The sequence below is a fragment of the Mirounga angustirostris genome, unplaced genomic scaffold (assembly GCF_029215605.1).
Source record: "Mirounga angustirostris isolate CCGP_5_RB_7025 unplaced genomic scaffold, mMirAng1.0.hap1 SCAF_10, whole genome shotgun sequence".
NCBI lineage: Eukaryota > Metazoa > Chordata > Mammalia > Carnivora > Phocidae > Mirounga > Mirounga angustirostris.
Window position 1 is genome coordinate 130,135,162 of NW_026991718.1, and position 23,596 is coordinate 130,158,757.

The window sequence follows — 23,596 nt, forward strand, 5'->3', positions numbered from 1 at the left end:
TATCTCTGGAACCCAAGTGAAGTACGCAGAACTTATATGGGTCATTAGAACTTGTCTTTATTATCAAGTTGCTAAACACTAAGGGACACATGCAGATGCTATGACAAGTATAATTTAATTAAGCTTTCCATTCTGTTTGATGAAAAGACCTGAAGGCTCTCATCTTAAATTCAGTGTAAATCCCACAAGAAAAAGTGGAAATGATTTCACTGAATGAAAGAGTTCAGTGAACTTTTTAATTCGTATTGAGCGAAATGGATTTATGCCCATAAGCCAAACACCATGAATGCACAATGCCGTGCCAGTCCCTTCACAGAGAAGTAGGATGCTTTTGCTTCACCCAGACCTTAACTAAAGAAAAATACAGTAAGCAAATGCCGCCAAACAAATCATCTATGTCAAATCCATGGATTTCTTACATCTTTGACATTACAGATCTGGAATTCAAATAAATCTAAAAATATGTATGAGCCTATTAATTCTGTAATCCGAGTAAAATCATGATAGTGTGCACTGTATGAAAATCTTACACCCACAGGCAGCCATTCAACAACATATTTCTGTTGTAGACCTACTCTACCGGGCAATATTTTAGGGGGCAGGGCTACACTGACTCCTTTAAGACTCACAGGTCCTTGAAAATATGTTTTCCTACAGCCATGACAAGCCTGGCACCTTCCTTTTTTTTCCCTCAGTCATTGAAAATTTATTTATTTATTTATTTTAAATATTTTATTTATTTATTTAACAGAGAGAGACACAGCGAGAGAGGGAACACAAGCAGGGGGAGTGGGAGAGGGAGAAGCAGGCTTCCTGCTAATCAGGGAGCCCGATGCGGGACTCAATCCCAGGACCCTGGGATCATGACCTGAGCCGAAGGCAGACACCCAACGACTGAGCCACCCAGGTACCCCAGTCCTTCTGTTTTTTGTTTAAAGATTTTATTTATTTATTTGACACAGAGAGAGAGAGAACTAGAGAGGGAACACAAGCAGAGGGAGTGGGAGACGGAGAAGCAGGCATCCTGTGGAGCAAGGAGCCCGATGCGGGGCTCGAGCCCAGGACCCTGGGATCATGACCTGAGCCGAAGGCAGATGCTTAATGACTGAGCCACTCAGGCGCCCCAGTCATTGAAAATTTATTGAGCACCTACTATGTGCCAGTTTTTGTGTTGGCGCGGAAATGCAGAACTGCACACACAAAAAGAGTCCCAGCCAGAGGCCAAGTCTTAGCCAGGTAAACAGACATTAAACAGCTAATTCTAATGGAACTGGACCATTTGTAATCATTAGAATTACTAACAGCTTGATTAAAAATGCAGATTGGCCAGGCCTTCCCTGGGAGACTAGAGGTCAATGACGCTCTGAGTGTGACCCCAAGGGAGTTAGAGTCAGGTGCTTGCAGCCTCACCATGCAGGAAGTTTTTTTTTTTTTTTTTAAAGATTTTATTTATTTATTTGAGAGAGAGAGAATGAGAGAGAGCAAGCACATGAGAGGGGGGAGGGTCAGAGGGAGAAGCAGACTCCCTGCCGAGCAGGGAGCCCGATGCGGGATGCGATCCTGGGACTCCAGGATCATGACCTGAGCCGAAGGCAGTCGCTTAACCGACTGAGCCACCCAGGCGCCCCATGCAGGAAGTTTTTAACCACGGTTGGAATAAGTGCTCAGTAGAAAAATGACGCAGCGCTGTGAGGACCAGCTTCTCCTTGAGGAATAAGGGTTGGTACTTGGGCCCCAAGATACTTTTCAGGGCCCTCAAGAATGTTTTTTATCTTAATTTCTCCCAAAGCTAGAAGAAAAATTAATGTAACAATAATGAATCTAGAATAATAGTTCAGCTGGGATTATATCCATCTTTATGCCAATGCAATGGCCAAACATAATTTTTAATATCCTTTTTCGGAGAAAGGGACTCACAAAGGCTAAAATACTTAGGGTCCCAGCTCTCTCTCCTTCTGAAACCTTCCTGATCCATACCATCTGTCTGTCCTCTCTTCACAGTTTATAAGCTGTGTGACCTTGGACAAGTTACTTAACCTCTCCGTGCTTCTGTTTACACACCTGTAAATAACTTTCAGTCTCGCTGTGAGGACTAAATTAGTTTATATGTGTAAAGAACTTAGAACACTGTCTGGCACATAATAGGTACTCAATACATACTAGCTAGTTTTATTATTTAATCACATCTTAATTATCTTATATTTTAGATATCTTTCAGTGCAATTGAAAAATCCTTTATGTGTTGATTCTACAACTTTTATCTTGCCTCTCTCAAAGCAATTAGCATGATACGACCTACAGAGTAAATATTCAATACATATTAGGGAATTGATAAAAATAAAATTTAGCACCCATATAATTAGGATTAGAATCAGTTGTGAATAATAGAAAAACATCATGTAAGAGTTTATTTCTCCTTCATGAAACATAGATTTGGGTCTGTCTAGGGCTGTGTGGCACTCCATCATGTCAGCAACTGGGCTCTTTCTATTTTACTGCTTAGCCTGTCTTTCATGTGGCTTTGGCCTCATGATCCAACCCTGCTGCTCAAGCTCCAGCCATCAGACCACATTCCAGTAAACAGAAAGAATGTGGGAAGGTCAGAAAAGGAAACATCCTCCTTAAAGACAATTCCCAGAAGCCATCTATACCACTCCCCCTTACAGATCATTAGTTAGAATACAGTCATATAGCAACCCCTCGAAGACCAAAGGAAGCTCAGGAAACACTCTTTTATCTGAGTGGCCACATGCCAACTAAAAGTTGGGATTTTATTGCTGATAGAGAAGGGGAGACAGACATTGGGGCAACTAGTGGCCTCTGTCCTGGCAGTTTGAGTTTGGTATGTGAATACCACAGAGAATGGGAATGATCTCAGCCCTCTTAAAGGAAGCTGGTAATATGAGGCCTAACTAACTTTTGTAGAGAAACTGTTTTATCTTCCTCTTAAAACTCTATTAATACTTTTAGAGTTGATACCTTTCCATTTAGAAATGTCAGTGTTCACTTATGATGGCACTCCCTACAGAAGAAAAAGAAAGACATAAAGCCAGATGATTACAAAATTTTTCTTATATATGGACAATTTCAAGCAAAATAGAGAGAAGGGTGGAATGAACCTCTATCTACTCATTATACAGCTTCAACAACTATCAACTCCTGAACCTCTTCTGTTATCTACACCCTACTTCTTCTTCTATGTTGTTTTGATGCAAATCCTAGGTACTGTATAATTTCATCTATTGATATTTTAGGATCAGTAAAAGATAAGGACCTTTTAAAAATGTATCTTTATTTTGGGGCACCTGGGTGGCTCAGTCATTAAGCGTCTGCCTTCAGCTCAGGTCATGATCCCAGGGTCTTGGGATCGAGCCCCACATAGGGCTCCTTGCTCAGCGGGAAGCCTGCTTCTCCTTCTCCCACTCCCCCTGCTTGTGTTCCCTCTCTCTCTGTGTCTCTCTCTGTCAAATAAATAAATAAATAATCTTTAAAAAAAATAAATAAATAAAAATAAAATGTGTCTTTATTTTATTTATTTTTTGAGAGAGAGAGAATACACATGTGCGCGTGCACATGAGAGTGGACGGGGAGGGGAGGGGCAGAAGGAGGGAGAGAGAGAGAGACGCCCCGCTGAGCACGAGCCCTTCCTGGGGCTCGATCTCACGACACTGAGATCATGACCTGAGCCAAAATCAAGAGTTGGACACATAACTGACTGGGCCACCCTGGTGCCCCAAGCTAAGGACTTTTTTAAAAAGCATCATCACAATATCATTATCACACCTTACAAAATTAGCAAAAAGTTTTTAATATTATCAAAGATTTTGCCAGTGTTTAAAGTTCCCTCGTCTCAGAAATGAATAAATTACATAAAATAAATTGCCCGCATCTGTCTCATGGAGTTTTTTGTTTTGTTGTGTTTTGCTTAATTTATTTGTTTGAGAAACGAAACAAGGTCTTTACGGTGCGGTTGGGATGACGTGTGTCTAAGCCCCTTTTAATCTAGCTGCACAGTTCGGCATAGTAACCACTGGCCACATGTGGCTATTTAAATCAATGAATTTTTAATACAGCAAAAAAATTCAGTCAGCCACACAAGCCACATTTCAAGCATTCAGTGGCCTCATATGCTGTGGAATAGCACCTTCCACACTGGACAATGCAGATACAGAATATTTCCATCATTGCAGAAAGTGCTATTTAGACAGCACCACCCTGGAGGATGCGCGACCCCTTTTTCCTTGCAGTTTATTTGTGGAGGAAACTGAGGGTGTTTGTCCTGCCGAGATCCACACATCTGAAACTCTGCTGATGGCAACCCTCCCATGTTAGTTATTCTCTATTAACCAGCAGTTAATAGAGTTAGAGTTGTTTCTCTGTTCTCTGTATTCTCTATTAACCAGCAGTTCGACCTGCTGCCTTGATCCAACTCAGGGTCGATTCCTTGGGGCGGTTTAAGATGACAAGCAACCCAATGCTGGTAGTGTGTTAAAAAGCACATGGAGGGGGAAAAAAAAGCACACAGAGAGATCAAAATCTGGAAGGATGTACATCAGAACATTATCAGTAGTTATTCTGGGGAACTAGAATGACTTTGTTTTTTTTGCCTTATTTTTGCTAATCTGTATTTCATTATTTATTCCACAGTGAGCATGCCTTTCTAGTGAAAAGTAAGCAATAGCTATTTATTGTACACAATGTGCCAAGCGCTGTGCTGAGCGATTCACTTACATGAGCTCATGGGATCCTTGTGACAATTCTATGAAGTAATTACTATCTCCATTTTGCAGTAAACACTCAGGAAGATTAAGTAACTTGTCCAAGGTCATATAGTCAGTATTTGGTGGAGTCTGGATGTAATCTCGTAGCTGCCTGACTCTCAAGGGATTCTGACTTTGGTAAGTGCGGTGTGGAGCCTGGGAGACTTCATTTCTGGAAAATTCTGTCAGGTTATTCTGAGGCAGGACCCAGGTCTGGGAACCGAAGAGCAGGGATGCACTGCATCATCATCCACAAACATGCTGTCTCCCCATGCTAACCCCTGCTCTCAGCTGAAAAGTATTCTACATCTGGCACGTACGGAGCTTAAAGCCTGACGCTTGCACAGAGCCTGTGCTCAGCAAATGGACCTTCCTCTCTCTTTCCCTGCTCTTTGGAGATAGCCCTTGAGAGTGGATACCACCAGATATCGTCTGCACTCTTTTCTCATGCAACAGCTTGTGTTGAGCTTCCCCTATATGCCAGGTAGATTAGGGACATCAGGACACATTAGTGCACCAAAACAGACGAAAGTTCCTGCCCTCATGGAGCTTACAGTTGGAACTTTGGGAGAAGAGATAAAAACGAAGATAGTAAGTTAAACATGGAGAAAGGGGAGCCTGGGTGGCTGTCAGTTAAGTGACAGACTCTTGATCTCAGTTCAGGTCTCAATCTCAGGGTCTTGAGTTCAAGTCCCATGTTGGGCTCCATACTTAAAGAAAAAGACAAAGAATAAATATAGAGAAAGCCAGATCATGAGACCCTATTCGGAAAGGATATGAAAAATGGGGTGTGTGTGTATGTGTACCTATAATTTGGGGGCGGACGGCCAGGGAAGTACTCTGTAAAGCAGGGGTCGACACACAAGGGACCGAGGGCAGCCAAATCCAGCCCACTGCCTAAGAATAGTTTTTCCATTTTCAACTTGTTGGAATAAAAAAATTTTTAAAAGAACAACATTGGGGTGCCTGGGTGGCTCAGTCGTTAAGCGTCTGCCTTCGGCTCAGGTCAAGATCCCAGGGTCCTGGGATCGAGCCCCGCATCGGGCTCCCTGCTCAGCAGAAGCCTGCTTCTCCCTCTCCCGCTCCCCTTGCTTGTGTTCCCTCTCTCGCTGTGTCTCTCTGTCAAATAAATAAATAAAATCTTTTAAAAAAATTTAAAAAATAAAAGAACAACATTTTGCAGCGCATGAAAATTACAGGAAATTCCATTTCAGTGTCTATAAATAAAGTTTTATTAGAGCACAGCCCTGCTTGCTGTTTATTGTTTATTAGTTGCTTTTGCATGACGATGGCAGGGTTAAGTATTGCCAAAGACCTCATGTGGTCCACGATGCCTAAAATGTTTACTCTGAACATCCAAGCAGATGTCACAGCACATTCAAAGGCCTGAGATTGGACCATGCCTGGTGTATTCTTGGCAAGACGAGGAACTCATGGTGTTTGGAGCAGAGTGGATGAGGTCAGAGAGCACATGGGGGACCAGATCATGTGCAGTCCATCATAAGGACTTGGGATCCTAGCCTGAGCAAGATGGGGTCCATGGCAGTTGTGTGGTGAGGGGTGATGTGGTCTGGCTTATTTTCACAGATTTCCCTACTTTAAGAGCAGACTGTAAGAGGGTGCGGGAGAATGGAAACAATGAAACCAGCTGTGAGGGCACCCTAATAATCTATGTAAGAGATGGTGAGGGGTTGAACTAGGAAAGTGATAGAATTGCTGGGATTTATCTAGGGGAATTCCTTTTTTTTTTTTTCCTTTTTTTAAGATTTTTATTTTTTTAAGTGATCTCTACATTCAACTTGGGGCTCGAATTCATAACTCCAAGATAGAAAGTTGCATGTGCCACCGACTGAGCCAGCCAGGCGCCCCTATCTAATGGAATTCTTGATAAATTTTGAAAGTAGCGTTGACAACGTTTGCTCTGGGTTAGGAACAGTATCTGAGTGAAAGCAGTGGTGAAGGGTGACTCCAAGGTTCTTGGCCTGAGCCAACATAAAACTGGAGTTTTCTTTAGCAGAGCTGGGAAGATTGTGGAAGAAATTGGTTGGGCGGGGGAAGAGGAGGTGTTCAGTTTGGGTTATACTCATCTGAGATAGTTTTAGACGTCCAAAAGGTGAGTAAAGACAGAAAAGAGATATAGCTCATTGGATGCTCGCCTTTCCTCCAACAGATCCAGCTCACCCAGTCCTAGGCCCTGTGTCTGCTCCCCCCTCTGCCGGGAACACTCCATCTGTAGACTCTTGCGGGGTTTGCTGGCCTACTTCATTCACAGCTCCATTCAAATATCAGCTCTGCAGGAACCTTTCCTGACTCACCTAACCAAATAGCCCCCCACCCAACTTACAACCATGCTTTATTCGCCTTCTGCCTGTAAATTCCTATCTTTAGTATTTTCTTCTGTGAGACCATAAGCTCCATAACGGCAGAAACTGTCTTATTCTCAAGCAGAGCCTGACACAGGGTAGAGACTCAAATATTTGTGGCATAATTTAATAAAGGAATAGATGAGGTATGGTAATTTTCTACTTTTTACATCCTGCATTCTCTACCCCCAAATTGTCTAACCCCTCTACCACCTACACACTCAGTTAAGAAGTCTGGTCACAGTTGTAGGCTTAGGAGTTCAACACTAGACACGCGTGCAATAACGAAGGGGATTGTGAGCAAGACATCACATCTTCAAGAGATGGCAAGAAAAAATTCTGTGTCTGGGCAGCATAATAAGATGATCAGGGGGGCACCTGGCTGGCTCAGTCGGTAGAACATGGGACACTTGATCTCAGGGTCGTAAGTTCGAGCCCCATGTTGGGTGTAGAGATTACTAAAAATAAATAAACTTAAAAAAAAAGATAATCAGGATGTGCAACTATAGAACCAGGTGAGGGGCCAGTGCTCCTTAGACACACCCCTTCCAGTTTCTAGCTTGTTTGCTCTGTCATTTTGGGGAAAGGGGCTCCCTCTTGGGTGTTTGGCAAAGCAAGTTTTGGTATTTTCCTGCCTGGGCAAAAATACAGCAGGAGAGATCTTCCAAGGATGTGTGAGTTGCAGCCATACAAAGTGGCTTTCTGTGGGTCTCTCTGCCAAAAAGGAGAATCAGCTGTCATCTACTCCTAAAATAAAAGTCTCTTGGAGAAGGTAAAAAGGGGGAGGGGGAACAGCAGTTATGTTGAAAGTACAGAATTTAGCCTTTTCTCTACCATCACGGTGAGTGCAGTTGACTCTTCCCCTCCAGGTCTTCTCACAAGACTTTCAGGATCAAGCAATTCCTGGGCAGGAAACAAAAGCAGAACCGTCCCATTCCCCAGTGGATTTGGATGAAAACTGGTAATAAAATCAGGCACAACTCCAAGAGGAGGCATTGGAGAAGATCCAAGCCGGGTCTATAAGGGATCGCGCAAGAGACGGCACACATGTTGATGCTGCGTGAAGGTCACATGCTCCTATCCCATCACTGCGTAAACATCACTGCTGCCTGAACCGTAGACACGTTTTATCAGGGAGATGATGTATCTCTGCTGCTATGCTTCTGCACGAGTAGGCTGGTTCAGTAATAAATATGTGAGACCTTCTGTTTGAAAGGAAAAAAAAAAAAGGACAATTTAGAATAGCTGCTTGCTGGAACAAAAAGGGGGAATTTTAAGGGCATTCAAACTGTTCTGTATGATACTGTTAATGATTGGATACGTATCCTTACACATTTTTGAAAATCCATAGAACTTTACGACATAAAGGATGGACCTTCATGTCATCTGTGGACGTCAGTTAACAATCAGGCATCGGTATTGGTTCATCAGTTTTATCAAATGTACCACACTAATGCAAGGGGTAAATAATAGGAAATTGTACGGGGCAGGGGTGGAATGTGTATGGCAACCTTCTGTATACTTACAACCACTCTAAAAAAGTAAAGTCTATTAATGAAAACAAATAAAAGTTTAAAGGGCACACTTTTTAATGAGAGCAAAACTTGTAAAAATACCCCTTGGTTTCAGTATCACACAAATGGGAAATAGAATGCCAGCCACCATTCATTAATTCGGAATTGATCCACTCTTCCTGAGTTTGAACTGTGTGTAGCTTTGCTTTTGTTGTTGTTGTTCTCAGTATTTTGTCATCCAAAGAAAGCCCGCAGAGGGCTATGACTCTTAAAAAACAGTATCAAAATGTTTCAACAACTGACAAACCTCAGACTTCCTGTATTTCTGTAACTTGCAGTTTTCCCTCCCCTCTTTTAATTTGTTAATGATCTCTCAGCCACAGGCTCCCTCTGTCACATATCCCTAACTAGATCAGTAGATCAAAGGTGAGGCTTTGCTAAGTAATCAGTGTAATTTCAACCATGTAGCCAGCTATTAAAAACAGACCTATAGGGTTTTTCAAGGACAACCAAGGTATTGATTTGGCATTAAAAAGAAAAAACAACAACAACAAAAAACTCCTGTAAGTGCAAGCAGTAATATACCAGGGCCAGTGTTTCCACACTGTCCCTGTTCCTTATTCACTCGGTCCCTGGGGAAATCCTGAAAGGCTCAGAAAAGGCAAATACACCCAGACCCCCCCACTATCTCAGCCCAGTTCCTGCCTTCAGAAAGGAATTTCACTCTCACAAACTAGACAAGGGAAGAGAAACCGCCTCATTTCTCTGACAAGCATTTTTCTTACTTTTTTTTAAGAGATTTTGTTTTCCCCTGCATTAATTTTCCTTCCCGGTTATTACACCTTTATGTGGAATTTTTTTAAAGAACACATTTCTTATGTAATCTGTTTTGCATTGCTGGAATGAGGAACCTTTTTTGCTCATATTGTTAAAATCTAGACAAGGCATCCGTGTGATAGATCACCCTGAGCCTTGGAAGGAAATGATTCACCACAATACTGTAACCGAAAGCGTTCTAACACCAGGGAAGAAGGTAGGTCATTAACCGTGTCACCTACACAAAGCAGCTATGGGGGCACCAGAGTCTTAGCTTAGCCTTTGCTCTCAGAGGTACCCTGAGCATGGCTTAGCCTGCTCCCATCAGCTCTGCCCCTCTTCTCTGGTTTCTCTGTCCAAATACAAACAACTGATGCTGGGAACTCAACTCCATTTTTAATTTTTTTAAAAGAAACCTACCACTTTGTGATTTTTAATTGTCCTCATCCATTCATCTGCTTCTAAAGGTCCTTCTCAGGCTATTCTTTTCTAACTGTTGTACTTAAATTTGTTAGATGAATAAATGAATGAAACCAAAATATGTCCAGAGTAAATCCAGAGTAGTAAAAGTAAAATAGATCTTTTAAAAAATTAAAAATGGAATACATTTTTATTTAAACAAACAAAAAAATGCACTAAGGCAACTTGTGGGAGAGGTGAACACTGAACACACCTATTCCTGATAAAAAATAAAAGATGTCAAACAATAAAATCAAAATAAGGGGGAAGCTGAAAAATGAAAAATGTGTATTTTATTTCTCTGTCACTGTGTTGGTGAAGGCAGATCACAGACACGCCCAGAGGTTCATCATTCTTTATGAAAAGTGATGTGAACTATTTCTCATTTTCCCTTATTTAGTCACATTTCAAAATTGAAAACTGATCACTATTGATGGAAAATTATCTGAATATTTTACACATTGAGATTCAAGCTGTTACTTTTATTCTTATTCCACATGGAAGTGACCATGTGTTTGATTTGATCCATGTGTTTTGAGCAAACATGCTAAAACTAGGTAGGGCTGTAATGTGACTTCCATGGGTCCCTTCCTTTATATAAAAAAAAGAAAATAGAATATATTTTATAACTGCATCAGTATAAAATGAATCAATGTGTTCATATCAAATATTAAAACATTTTCTTCAACCCAAAAGGTCATGTTTTTCTTCTGATTTTATTTATTTATTTTTTTAAAGATTTTATTTATTTGAGAGTTTTCTTCTGATTTTAAAAGATACTAGAACTGGGGCACCTGGCTGGGTTCAGTCGGTAGAGCATGTGACTTTTGATCTCGGGGTTGTGAGTTTGAGCACCATGTTGGGTGTAGAGCTTACTTAAACAAAAATAAAAAATAAAAGACACTTATGTTGTTTTTGGGGCCCGCTGTGTCTAATGGAGAAATCTGCCCTGGAGGACGGTCATTGTAAAGAAACATAGATTAATAATCATAAAGCCAACGACAGAAGACAGATATTTTTTAATATTTAAGAAGAGCCTGTCAGTGAATTATCACAATTATGAAAAATATTTGTATTCATTTAAAAAAAGAAAGGAAAGGGGCGCCTGGGTGGCTCAGATCGTTAAGCGTCTGCCTTCGGCTCAGGTCATGATCCCAGGGTCCTGGGGTCGAGTCCCACATCGGGCTCCTGACTCAGCGGGGAGTCTGCTTCTTCCTCTCCCTCTGCCTCTCCCACTGCTCATGCTCTCTCTCTCTCTCTGTATCTCTGTGTCTCAAATGAATAAATAAAATCTTTAAAAAAAAAAAAGAAAGAAAGGAAAATCCTTCTGCAAAATAAAAACCAACTGAGTGTTCATCCTGGGGGAATAGAAATAAATTGTGGTACCTCAATGGAACATTTTTCCATCACTAAGAAAATCAGTTTTCAATAGATAACCATTTTTTTAATGTTTTTGAAATTAAAAAAAAATTTTTTTTCAGTGGATTTTCTCTCTGGAGTTAGTGAAGGTTTGTGGAAATAAACACTCATTCATTTAGTAGATAAACCAGCATTGACTTTTTGGAACATTTTGGAAGGCATATTGGTGATATCTATTGAAATGAAAACTTCACTTCACAAATTCCACTTCTAGGCATTTATTCTATAAATCCATTTCCACAAGTGTGCAAATATATAAAGTCATATATGTGACTAACTAGAACAGCAGAGAATCGAAAAGGAAATTAGTATCCATCATTAGGGGGAAAAAAAAAGAGTCACATCATTAGGGGACTGGTTATATAAATGATGGTCTATTTTCACTATGGAATACTGTATAGTCATTAAGAGGAGTAACATAGGTATGTCCTACATGGCTCATTGGCCAGGGTTCTAGAACCTGCTTATTCCTAAGTTAGTTGTTCTCAGTCAGGTGCATTTTTGCTCTCCAGGGGACATTTGGCAATGTCTGGAGACATTTTGGTTTGGTTGGTTGTCACCATTGGGGTGGAGGGGAGGTGTTGATACTGACATCTAGAGGGTAGAGGCCAGGGACACTGTGAGATACCCGACAAGCCCAGGACAGCCCCGCAACGGAATGATCCAGCCCCAAATGTCCAAAGTACTGAGGCTGAGAGATGTTCTAAACTGATCAGTGGCGAGGATAATGGAACATCCAGATTTGTGTGTTAGATTAATCAAATCTTACCTTCTGGGACAAGGGTGGGTCCTGCCTTCACATTAGGTAAAATGCCTGAAAAGAGTCAGGGTTTGTGAACAAGAAAGAATAGAATAGAATACTTGCTGTGTTGTGTAAGCAGCCAACAGTGGGTGCCACAAACACAAAATAGAGAACAATATAAAACAAAGAACATTTTCATATGTATGTAAAATCCTGGAAGGGTTTGCACCCAAATGGTTCAAGTCCTTAGCTGGGGAGAAGTAGAGTTGTGAGTGATGTTTTTTTCTGTTTTTGCACTGCTTCATATTTTAAACATTTTCTGTAATGATCATGTCTTCCTTTTATTATCAGAAAAAAACCATAAAAATATGTCAGTTAAATTTAGGTATAAATCTGGCAACAACATAGTTTTTGAGTTTCGTTTTTTTTTTTCTATGATGCTGCTATTTTCTAAAGTTGATGGATGAAATTTAAAAACGAGTGAATGGCTCTGTGAAACCTGAATACATCTGACAAAATCTTGATTTCCCAGATTACAGCTGAAACTGAGTTAAGCTGATACAAATATTTAGTTACTTAATTTTTTTGCTTTGGGTGATCTTAGTTTCCATACATAGCCTTGAATGGAAAGAGGAGGCAAACGGGAGTCAGAAAGTCTGGCTTCTAGAACAGTTTGTTAGGCATGCGAACCTGAGAAAGTCGTTCATCTGTCACAATAACAACAGCACCCAAAGGAAACGGAATTGCTATCTCGATGAGATATCTACACCCCCATGCTCATTGCAGCATTATTCTCGAAAGATAAGACATGCAAACAACCTAAGTGACCATCAAGGGATAAATGAGTAAAGAGAAAGTATATAATATATAATGGAAATATTACATTGGAATATATATATTTCTATTATATATTATAATGGGATATTCTGGGATCTTCATGCTCTGAAATATTATTCAGTCATAAAGAAGAAGGAAATCCTGCCATTTGCAACTGCATGGGGGAAACTGGAAGACATTATGCTAAGCGAAATAAGCCAGACAGAAAGAGACAAATACTATATGGTATCACTTAGATGGAGAACTTTTTTTTTTAAGTTGAACTTATAGAAACAGAGAGTAGAAAGGTGGTTACCAGGGGCCGGGGGTGTGGTCTTTGAGGATGGGAGCAGAATGAGGAGAGGCAGGTCAAAGGGTCCAAACTTTCAATTAGAAGATGAGTAAGTTCTGAGGAGCTGGTGTCCAGCATGGTGACTGCAGTTAATAATACCATTTTATTGAATACACTTGAAATTTGCTACGAGAGTAGATCTTAAGGGTTCTTACGCACACTTAAAAGGTAACTGTGAGGCGATGAGTGTTTCAACTTGATGATGATAAGCACTTGACAGTGGATACAACAGCAAAGCATCACTTTGTACACTTTGAATATATCATCATTTTATTAGTCAATTATACCTCAATTAAGCCGGAGGAAAAGAATCATAGTAGGGGCGCCTGGGTGGCTCAGATGGTTAAGCGTCTGCCTTCGGCTCAGGTCATGATCTCAGGGTCCTGGGATCGAGTCCCGCATCGGGCTCCCTGCTCCTTGGGAGCCTGCTTCTCCCTCTGCCTCTCTCTCTCTCTCATGAATAAATAAATAAAATCTTTAAAAAAAAAAAAAGAATCATAGTAAAGACCTACATAGAACCTACTGTGAGCTGGGCACTGTTCTATGTACTTTACAGCCATTTGCTCACGGAGTCTTCACAGCTGCTTTGTGAGTTGGATGCTGCTGTTGTCCCCGTTTCATGCAGGTGGACTCAGAGCCCTAGTGCTTTTCCCAGGGGCCCAGCGCTGAGTGGTGAGTTTGAGACCTGAACCCAGGCGTTCTGGGCCCAGAGTTCATGCTCTTGGTCACCATGCCTCAGGTGCCCTACAATGGCCTCCTAACTTGTCCCCTACCCACAATCTTGGTCCCCACCAATCTGCCCCATGCCTTTTTGCCACAAGAGTCATTTTTCTAAATGACTTGCAGGCCTTGGGACCCCATGGCCCTGCAAGGCGGGTCCCCCCAGCCCTTGAAGTTCCAGCACTGGTGGCTGAATTCAGCTTGCAGACAGGTGTAGTTTGTCCTCACAGTGATTTCGTGTGTGTGTGTGTGTGTGTGTGTGGTTTCATTTTTTATAAATTACCTTTTAACATCTAAAATCCTAGAGAGGGGCCCCTGGGTGGCTCAGTTGGTTAAGCATCTACCTCCGGCTCAGGTCATGATCCTGGAGTCCCATGATCGAGCCCTATGCCAGGCTCCCTGCTCAGCAGAGAGTCTGCTTCTCCCTCTCCCTCTGCCCCTTGCTGCTTCTCTTTCACTCAAATAAATAAATAAAATCTTAAAAAAAAAATAGGGGTGCCTGGGTGGCTCAGTCATTGGGTGTCTGCCTTCGGCTCAGGTCATGATCCCAGGGTCCTGGGATCGAGCCCTGCATCAGGCTCCCTGCTCAGCAGGAAGCCTGCTTCTCCCTCTCTCTCTCCCCCTGCTTGTGTTCCTTCTCTTGCTGTGTCTCTCTCTGTCAAACAAATAAATAAAATCTTTAAAAATAAATAAATCAAATCAAATCAAATCCTGAAGAATGAGGAGATAGCCACACAAATCCCCCCAAAAAGACATTCTACAGGACGACTGGCGTGGTGCATTTAACAAGGCACAGAGGAAGGAAGAAGGGACTAAACTTGATTGGAAAAGACAGGCATGACATAATAACCCAGTTCCGGGCCTGGGCCTGGACTACATCTTGGTTTGGGTAAACCAGCTGCAAAAGACATTTTTTGGGTCAGTGGGGAAATTTGAACATGGAGCGATACCAAATAAAAAATGTATTGAAATCAGAAGGTGGAGACGATTAAGTCAATAAATCAGGGATGATCTCCTTGTGGTCAAAAATACATGGATGTTTATGTATGCATACAGAGAAAGATCTGGAAGCATAAGAGGTTGGAGTCTCGTGCTTCTATGTTTACATTATCGTTTAGCTCTATTTTCTAACTTTCTACAAAATGCTTGTGTACTATACTTGGGAAAAAAAATGTTTTGTGTTATTTTTAAGATTTTATTTATTTATTTGCCAGGGAGAGACACAGCGAGAGAGGGAACACAAGCAGAGGGAGTGGGAGAAGGAGAAGCAGGCTTCCCGCTGAGCAGGAAGCCCGATGCGGGGCTCGATCCCAGCACCCTGGGATCATGACCTGAGCCGAAGGCAGACACTAAATGACTAAGCCACCCAGGCACCCCGAAAAAAAGGTTATTTTTATTAAAAATAAAATAACCTGGAAACTTTATAACATCCAGATTTGGGGTTTATCTTGAAAAATTACCAGACATTCCTAGATTCCCTTTGGACTCAGTCAGGGAGCGAAGAACGAGGTGCCCCTTTGGATGGAGCATGGACTCCTGATAGTTCAGAACCACCCTATCTGGCCTGCTTGTTCTGCTCTCTTCATTCTTTCATTCATTCATTCGTTCATTCATTCATTCATTCATTCAACAGATATTTTTCTGAGGGCTTCCCCTCTTCCTGTCACTGTGCAAGACACAGCAAATAGAAGTAAGTCTCTGCCTTCGCATTAACTTCGGTTCTCACAAAGGCAAGCAAATAACAATCAAATGATTACTTTCCACATGCCTCAGGTGGGAATACCACTCAGCAGAAATATAAAGCCTGGTGAGGGGGTGGTTTTGTCTAAGCAGGCAGATGGATAAACAAGACCAAAGTTTGGCCTGCTTGGGGGGGACGTGCGTGACTCTTAGCAGGTAGATGAGGTGTAAAGCCAGGGGGATGGCTGGGGTCACAGAAGCAGGGGATGTGGTGTCTGTTTGGATCCAAGAGAGCTCAAAAGTGCTAAGGAACTAGACAGTGCTCTTGGCCTATGTCTTGACCCAAATGCCAGACAAGGAGGGGGAAACAAATGTGAAACAAGTGGAGACCAAGAATCCAGTGCTAGTGAGGTGATGAGGTTCTTGGCCCTGAACTCCAGGCTGGCCAGGCTCACCCCCCAGAGACAGGCAGCCCGAGACCTCTGGGGGAAGTCAGCTCAAGGGCAGGACATGGACGTGAAGCTTGTCGGTCCAAAACTTTGACAACACATGCTCTTTGCTGGATCCCCAGAGAGCAAGTGAGCAGAGGGGACTGAGCTAATCCAACCCAGGCCGCAGCTCAAGCTCTCACAGGTAGTAAATGAAGGCGTCAGGATCCGAACCCACCGCTCGGACTCCAGAGTCTGCACCACTGATGCGAGAGCTGGCGGGTAAGGCGCGTTCCCATAACAGGGAAAATGGGCATTCAGGTGCCAGTTTCCGGCAGTCACTGGCTTCGAACCTACCTTCCCTCCAGCTTGTTTCTCCCTCTAAAATGGGATGATGCTGATAGCAGGGTGCTGGCCTCAAGGGTAGGTTGTGACCGCTGAATGACTGAGCACATCTAAAGCGGGTCTCCGCAATCTCCCGCCGGAGACAAACGGTGCAGGTGCCTGTTTTTATAAATAAAGTTTTAGTGGAACACACTTGTGCCCATTCGTTTATGGATTACCTACGGCTGCTTTCTCATGGCTTGCTGTTGGTGGTTGAGACAGACTCTATGGCTCTCAAAGACTAAAACATGGGGGCGCCTGGGTGGCTCAGTGGGTTAAGCATCAGCCTTCCGCTGGGGTCATGATCCCCGGGTCCTGGGATGGAGCCCAACGTCAGACCCCCTCCTGGGCCGGGAGCCTGCTTCTCTCTCTCCCTCCACTGCTCTTCCTGCTTGTGCTTGCTCTCTCTCAAGTAAATAAAATCTTAAAAAAAAAAAAAAAAAAGACTAAAACACATGTCATCTCACCTTTAAGAATAGGTTTGCTGGGGCGCCTGGGTGGCTCAGATGGTTAAGGATCAGACTCTTGATTTTGGCCCAGGTCATGATCTCAGGGTCCTGGAATTGAGCCCCACCTTGGTCTCTGGCCCCAGGCTCAGTAGGGAATCTGCTTGAGGATTTCTCTCCCTCACCCTCTCCCTCTGCCCTTCCCCTGCTCACAGTTGCTTGTGCTCATTCTCCGCCCCCCCCCATAAATGAATAAATCTTAAAAAAATAATAATAATAAATAAATAAAAAAGAATAAGTTTGCTGACTCTTGAGCTACAATCTTTTGCACCTGGGAGGTACCTGATACTTATATTTAATGTAAAGTCAAGAGCAGACATCACGTCCTGTTTATCATTCTTTCCTTGGGTCCAGCAAAGGCCTTACATAAATTAGGTGCATTGCAAAAAATAAAGTGAGCAGGATGCCTGGGTGGCTCAGTTGGTTAAGCGTCTGCCTTCCACTCAGGTCATGATCCCAGCGTCCTCCCAGCATCCTGGGATGGAGTCCCAAGTCAGGCTCCCTGCTCATCAGGGAATTGCTTCGCCCTCTCCCTCTGCCACTCCCCCTGCTCCTGGCTCTCTCTCTCTCTCACTCACTCTCTCTCTCTCTCAAATAAATAAATTTTAAAATCTTTAAAAAAATAAAAAATAAAAAAAATAAAGTTAGCATTATTAGTGATAATAAAATGTAATAGTATGACACAGCATTCAGAGGAAATTATTTAACAGTAAAACTTCAGCACATTTCTAACTTAAACTGACCGCAATTTTTCGCAAGTAATCCGTATAAACATTGGGATGTCGCTCAGCTGGCTCACACTTACATGGAGGAGGGTTGGTTGATGTAGGAGACCAATTTTGCCATCTTTTATTATTTTTCAAGCTATAATGCTCATAAGATGAAATGTAAATATATTCTGCTAGCTTTGAATAGTGTGTTTTAATGGCTTACACCCCTACTAAAGTTAGCTTTTAGAGCAGACACAAAATAGAATAGGATACTGGACCTGGTTGATGCAGCGATGACAGGGTGGAGACAGAGTAGAACAGAGGTCAGAAGAAGAATGGGAACAGGCGTCACTATCTCACCATCCCAGCTGCAAATCAGGAGGACACAGTCCCCACCACTACCCATAACTACCCAGTATGGGCCCATCTAAGTACACTCGTGGGCATTTTTTTTTAAAGATACTTAATTATTTATTTGAGAGAGAGAAAGAGCAAGAGAAAGAGCACAAACAGGGGGAGGGGCAGAGGGAGAAGCAGATTCCCCGCTGAGCGGGGAGCCCGTTGTGGGACTCGATCCCAGGACTCCGAGATCGTGACCTGAGCCGAAGGTGGACGCTTAACCGACTGAGCCACCTGGGCACCGGGGTATTTTGTTTTTAAGGGAGGAATGTTAAGTTCCGAGCAGAACTTAACCAGAGGTAACACTTCAGGATTCCCTGGAGAATTATCAGCTTTGTGGCTTCTCCACAAATCCATTTGGGATGGCAGGCTACACATCAGTTGTAGGGGTCTTTCCCTTACCAGTCAGTGAGTGTTTCCCTTACCAGTCAGTGGGTCTTTCCACTCATTTTTACTATTGATATAAGACAAAAAGAAACAAAGAAAACCAAGACTCTTAGTCCAAAGTACTTTATTTATTTATTTATTTATTTATTTATTTTTAAATATTTTATTTATTTATTTGACAGAGAGAGGCACAGCAAGAGAACACAAGCAGGGGGAGTGGGAGAGGGAGAAGCGGGCTTCCCGCTGAGCAGGGAGCCCGATGCGGGGCTCGATCCCAGGACCCTGGGATCATGACCTGAGCCGAAGGCAGATGCTTAACAACTGAGCCACCCAGGTGCCCCCCAAACAAAATACTTTAAAAGCTAAACATAAAGAAGCTTGGGAACTAGCTAGTTTTGCATTAGCCACTTTTTCTTCAATTAGTGCAAGAAACTGTTTAACAGTGTTCATTCAACCAAGATGGCCTTGCTTTATTTATTTTTTTAGTTTTTTATGCAAAGATTTGTAATCCATGAAGATAGAAACCGGCTCACAGCTTTATTGCCAACATCTAAAACAACATCTGACAGGTAGCAGGTATTCAGGGCTATCTGATAAAATTTGGGAGTATGAACTGGTTTCATTCGAACCCATGGTGATACAGTGGTGAGCAAGAGATATGTTTTCCCTGCCCTCCTCAGGCTTATTTACTAGGGAGAAGCTGACAATGATCAAGACAGCAAACTAGTTCTTTTTGCTAATTGTAATACATGTTAGGAAAGCAACAAGGTGTTCCATTCTAGGTCCAGGGTCTAACGCCAGACTATTCCCATCAATGTTATTAGTCCCATGGAAGTCCTTAGGAAGTACTTAAGCAATAAGTCAAAATACTTCAGAACACCAAAGGGGCTAGTTACTGTATTTCGTCAAACCTAAAACATCACCTTGTAAGATGCGCCATTATTTTGTGAACTATTAAGGAAGAAAGAAATGCTTCCAGTTATAATTGCAAGATGCACACTAATTTCAGTTATGTTAAAAATGTAAAAACTAAAGTGAACTTTAGAATTGATCAACTATGGCACCGGGCGCCCCAATTCTAGCAAATTGAATGAAGCAAAAATGTGTGCCTTAAAGATGATCAATTTCCAAAAGATTGAGTGTTTAAGTAAATATATTTTTTTGAAATTTTGGCCAGTTCATATAATCAAAATTCTAGGATCCCTGAGCATCTAGACCAGTCTTGTTGAATAATGACTGTTGAACGAAAAATGAATGAATGGAAGACGAAAGAATTAGAGCTACAATTAAAAAGAGTCTCTGCTCAGCAACAGCAGTAGAAATTCTATAAAACAACAACAAATGCCCTAAGAGAGCTAGATGGAAAATTATAATGATACAAAAATAAGGGAGACTTGCAAAGACATTTTCTTAATTAAAATAGCAATGTCGACATAATAATACTGCCATGGTTAACCTGGAGTGTTATTCTTACTTCTTTTAACTTGGAGTGTTTTTAGAGCTCTACATCATTTTGACACAATGACTCTATGTTAAAATCCACTTATACACTGAGCACCTGTCCTGTCTCTATCCTGGGTATGTATATTGGTCATCAGCACTTTTAGGAGGTGGGTCCTAATAAATACTGAATAAATCTGAATAAATAAATGAATGAATTCTGTACATATGGGAGCCTGAACCTATTCTCAGACCAAACATGATATAGTCCACAAATTTAATCAGTCCAATTTTCAACTGTAGGAAAATATTTGGATTACTCCCACAGAGAGAATATTCATAGTCAGCAAGCATCCTTTCAAAGAGATTGGGCTTATTGTACTATACTAAGGGTTTTTTGTTTTTTGGGTTTTTTTTAATATTAAGGTTTTTGACATTTAATTTAAAACTGTCTATTTTGAAAACTAGTATTTCCAGACATTTTATGAGAAAGGAGTCACACACATTTCTGTAACTAATAAACTGTTTTCCAGCTTAGAGTTAAGTTTTTTACAGTCACTTTGGTTAGATCCATGAGCTAGTTTTTCCCAAGATTTACTAGTTTTTTGTGTGTTTTTTGGGAAGATTTTCATCTGAATTGCCTTGGAATATTATCACCATTCCACATTGTTGTTTTGTTTAAATACATGCCTTTGCATTTATAACATTTTGTAAATACTATTACTGTACCTTTCTAGTTATGTTCTTTTGAAGGAAGCAGGGGAAATAATTATCCCTCCTATGTTGAATTAAAAGTACACAGGCTTCTCTTTCCCCTTTTAAAAAACTGTATTTTGGCAGCTGAAAACAGGTGCTTGTTTGGTTCATTCACAATATGAGAAAGATCAATGTGCATTTGAAACTCCTCTTTCTTCAGAGCAGAAAATCGTAAGCGTTGAGCAAAACAGAAAACAGAGCCCTTTTCTAAATTTAGCAGTGTCATATGACCCCACTCGTCTTTGTACTCAGAGCATTAAGGTATTAGCCACATTGCTTCATGGATGCAGCATATAATTACTCTAGGAAAAGGGGAGCATGACCAACCAGCACAGATATAAGTGTTGGGCTTCTGTCTGTCCTTTTTGATCTAAGGAAATAGACTTTTTAGAACGCTGTTGGGACGTCCCGCATGACAGCTTGTCATTTGGGTAAACTTTCCCACTGCACACAGAAAACAGTTCTTCCATCTCTTTGGTTTTATTTTTATACCTCTTTTCAGAGCAACCGATGTTTAAACACTTTTCACATAGATTTTTTTTTCCGTTTGTTTCTTTAACTGTGAGATCTCAAACGAGGCAAATTCACTTTTGTCGTCATGATCACTCATGCCAACAGTATATAGTTCTCAATAGATCCCCTGTAATGAATCTCTGAATGTGGTGTTTTGTTTTACTTTTAAAGGATTGTTTATAGGGTAATTTGGACGTGGATCCTTAAAGCTTTTTTTTTTTTTTTTAAGAACATTTCAGGTTTACTGCACTTCTGGAACTTTCTTTTTTTTATTTCAAGTTTTCATTTAAATTCTAGTTAGTTAACACGGGAACTTTCAATTAAAGATGAAGTTGGGAATGAGAATCTCAAGAGCTATCACTGTCTTTAGACGTGTTTATCTACAAACTAAAATTCTTAAAATGCCATTTCTGTTTTGCAGAAGGTAGACCTTTCTAACCAAGGGAAGGTTTGCAAAGCCATGGTTAGGAAGAAAACTTGCTTTTGCAGCCCTGGGAGGTGGGGGGAACTGATACATATTAAAATTGAGAAAAGGCCTACCCCATCTTGGAGAAAAAGGAGTGGCTCTCACAAGGTATGAGCGTTTATAAGGGGGAAATTTTTTGCCCTCTGGGCCCATGGGAGGGAAGGAGTAGGAGGAAGTAACTAGGATTGTCCCACACTTGAAGGAAGCAGAGGCCTCAGCTAGTTGCTAAAAATTCAATAAAAAAAAAAAAAAAGAAAAAAGGTAGCTCAGGCATATACGAAGCTGTGGACCAGAATTGAGAATTTGGTTTTAAGATTCTAGTGTTTCTACTTGGAAACTTATCACCCTGTTTCCTTAACCAGCCTTTAAATATGTCTGATGATGATGCCCACTGATTAGTTTTGGATGTCCCTTATAAAACCCATTTTTTTTTCATAAACCTTTTACTACATAGTGATTTTTTTTTAACACTCAGAATGTCTTGAGATATTATCATATAGTTTGAGGTTTTTTTTTTTTTTTTTAAGATTTTATTTATTTATTTGACAGAGAGAGAGAGACAGCTAGAGAGGGAACACAAGCAGGGGGAGAGGGAGAGGGAGAAGCAGGCTTCCTGCGGAGCAGGGAGCCCGATGCGGGGCTCGATCCCAGGACCCTGGGATCATGACCTGAGCCGAAGGCAGACGCTTAACGACTGAGCCACCCAGACGCCCCGTAGTTTAAGTTATTTTTTGAAACTATTCTTGACAAATAAGAGACTCCAAATTTTTTAAAATATCTTTTTTTTTTTTTTTTAGTGATCTCTATGCCCAAGGTGGGGCTTGGACTCACCACCCCAAGATCAAGAGTCACTGGCCCTACCGACTGAGCCAGCCAGGAGCCCCTAAATACCCCTCTTTTCAAAACAACCCTCCTGAAGTTAGATTAAAAGTTGAGTTGGTCTCTGTGACCTTTACTTGTCTTAAAAAAAGAAATTAAAATTAAACTGCTGTTTTGGAATGTCCCTTGCAAAACGATAAATCATAACTTTATCAACTTCCCCAGAGGCCTTCAGAACGAAAGAAAAAAAAAAAGTTCAGCTCAGCTCAGTTGCTCTGTAAATTCATCCTAAGAGGTAGCATTCCTCGCTGCGTATTCTGTTTACAGGGCAGCAAACACACTTTCCTTTTTGACGCAGGCTGAGGCTCCTCAATGCAAGGGAAGTTTGGGCAGTCAGCAAGCAAGCTCGGCCCAGGGACTGCTCAGCTGCAGGTTTAACTTCCTCAGGTTCAGAACTGAAGGCTGCTACAGGGGGCCTGGAGTGACCGAGAGCTCAGAGTCTCAAAATTAAGGAAGTAGTCAATTCATTTCCAAAGTGGTCTTCCCAAACGACTCCTGCTTCTAAATGTGGAAGCTTCCTTTGTTTCTCAGTGTATGTGCATACACCATTTTCCCAGTCTGTGACAGACTGCTCTCTCTCTCTCTCTCTTGCTGTCTCTTAATAATCCAGAGTACTTGAGAGCCCATTAATACTCAAGAGGGTTTTGTACTTTATAAAATGTCTAGCATGTCAAGAAGGGAAAGAGTTCCTCCAATAACATTATCTATGGACATTTTTTGCCTCTTTTTAAAAAAAACCTCCCTGAATCCTACTCCTGACTACATGTCTGATTAATCTCTGGGCTCACAGTTAACTCAGGAACCACACTCCACTGGCAGTGAACTATCTTTAGGAGATGAATTCACTGAAATTCACTGTTTTGCTACTCGGATTGGCCCCCACTGCAGCATTTTTTCTCGGAAGCTAAGCAGGGTCGGGCCTGGTTAGTACTTGGATGGGAGAACATTTTCTCTTCTAATAAGATCTAGATCTTTCCATCTTTGCACTACAGGAATGAGATGGGTTTTTAAAAGACTCACTATTTCCCCCTATTTCTCTAATCGTTTTCATTTTATCTCAAAAATGGAGAATTAAAAATCTCCAGAA

General features: G+C 41.5%; 1 protein-coding gene across 1 annotated transcript; it reads left to right on the forward strand.

The window, feature by feature from the left end:
* The first annotated feature begins 7,618 nt into the window (after window positions 1-7,618).
* Window positions 7,619-8,476, forward strand: LOC123852128 (large ribosomal subunit protein eL39-like). The gene is made up of 2 exons (XM_045886277.2): window positions 7,619-7,638; window positions 7,993-8,476. Exons 1-2 carry the CDS (start codon window positions 7,619-7,621, stop codon window positions 8,144-8,146), a joined length of 174 nt encoding a protein of 57 aa, XP_045742233.1. The 3' UTR covers window positions 8,147-8,476.
* The last annotated feature ends 15,120 nt before the right edge of the window (window positions 8,477-23,596 follow it).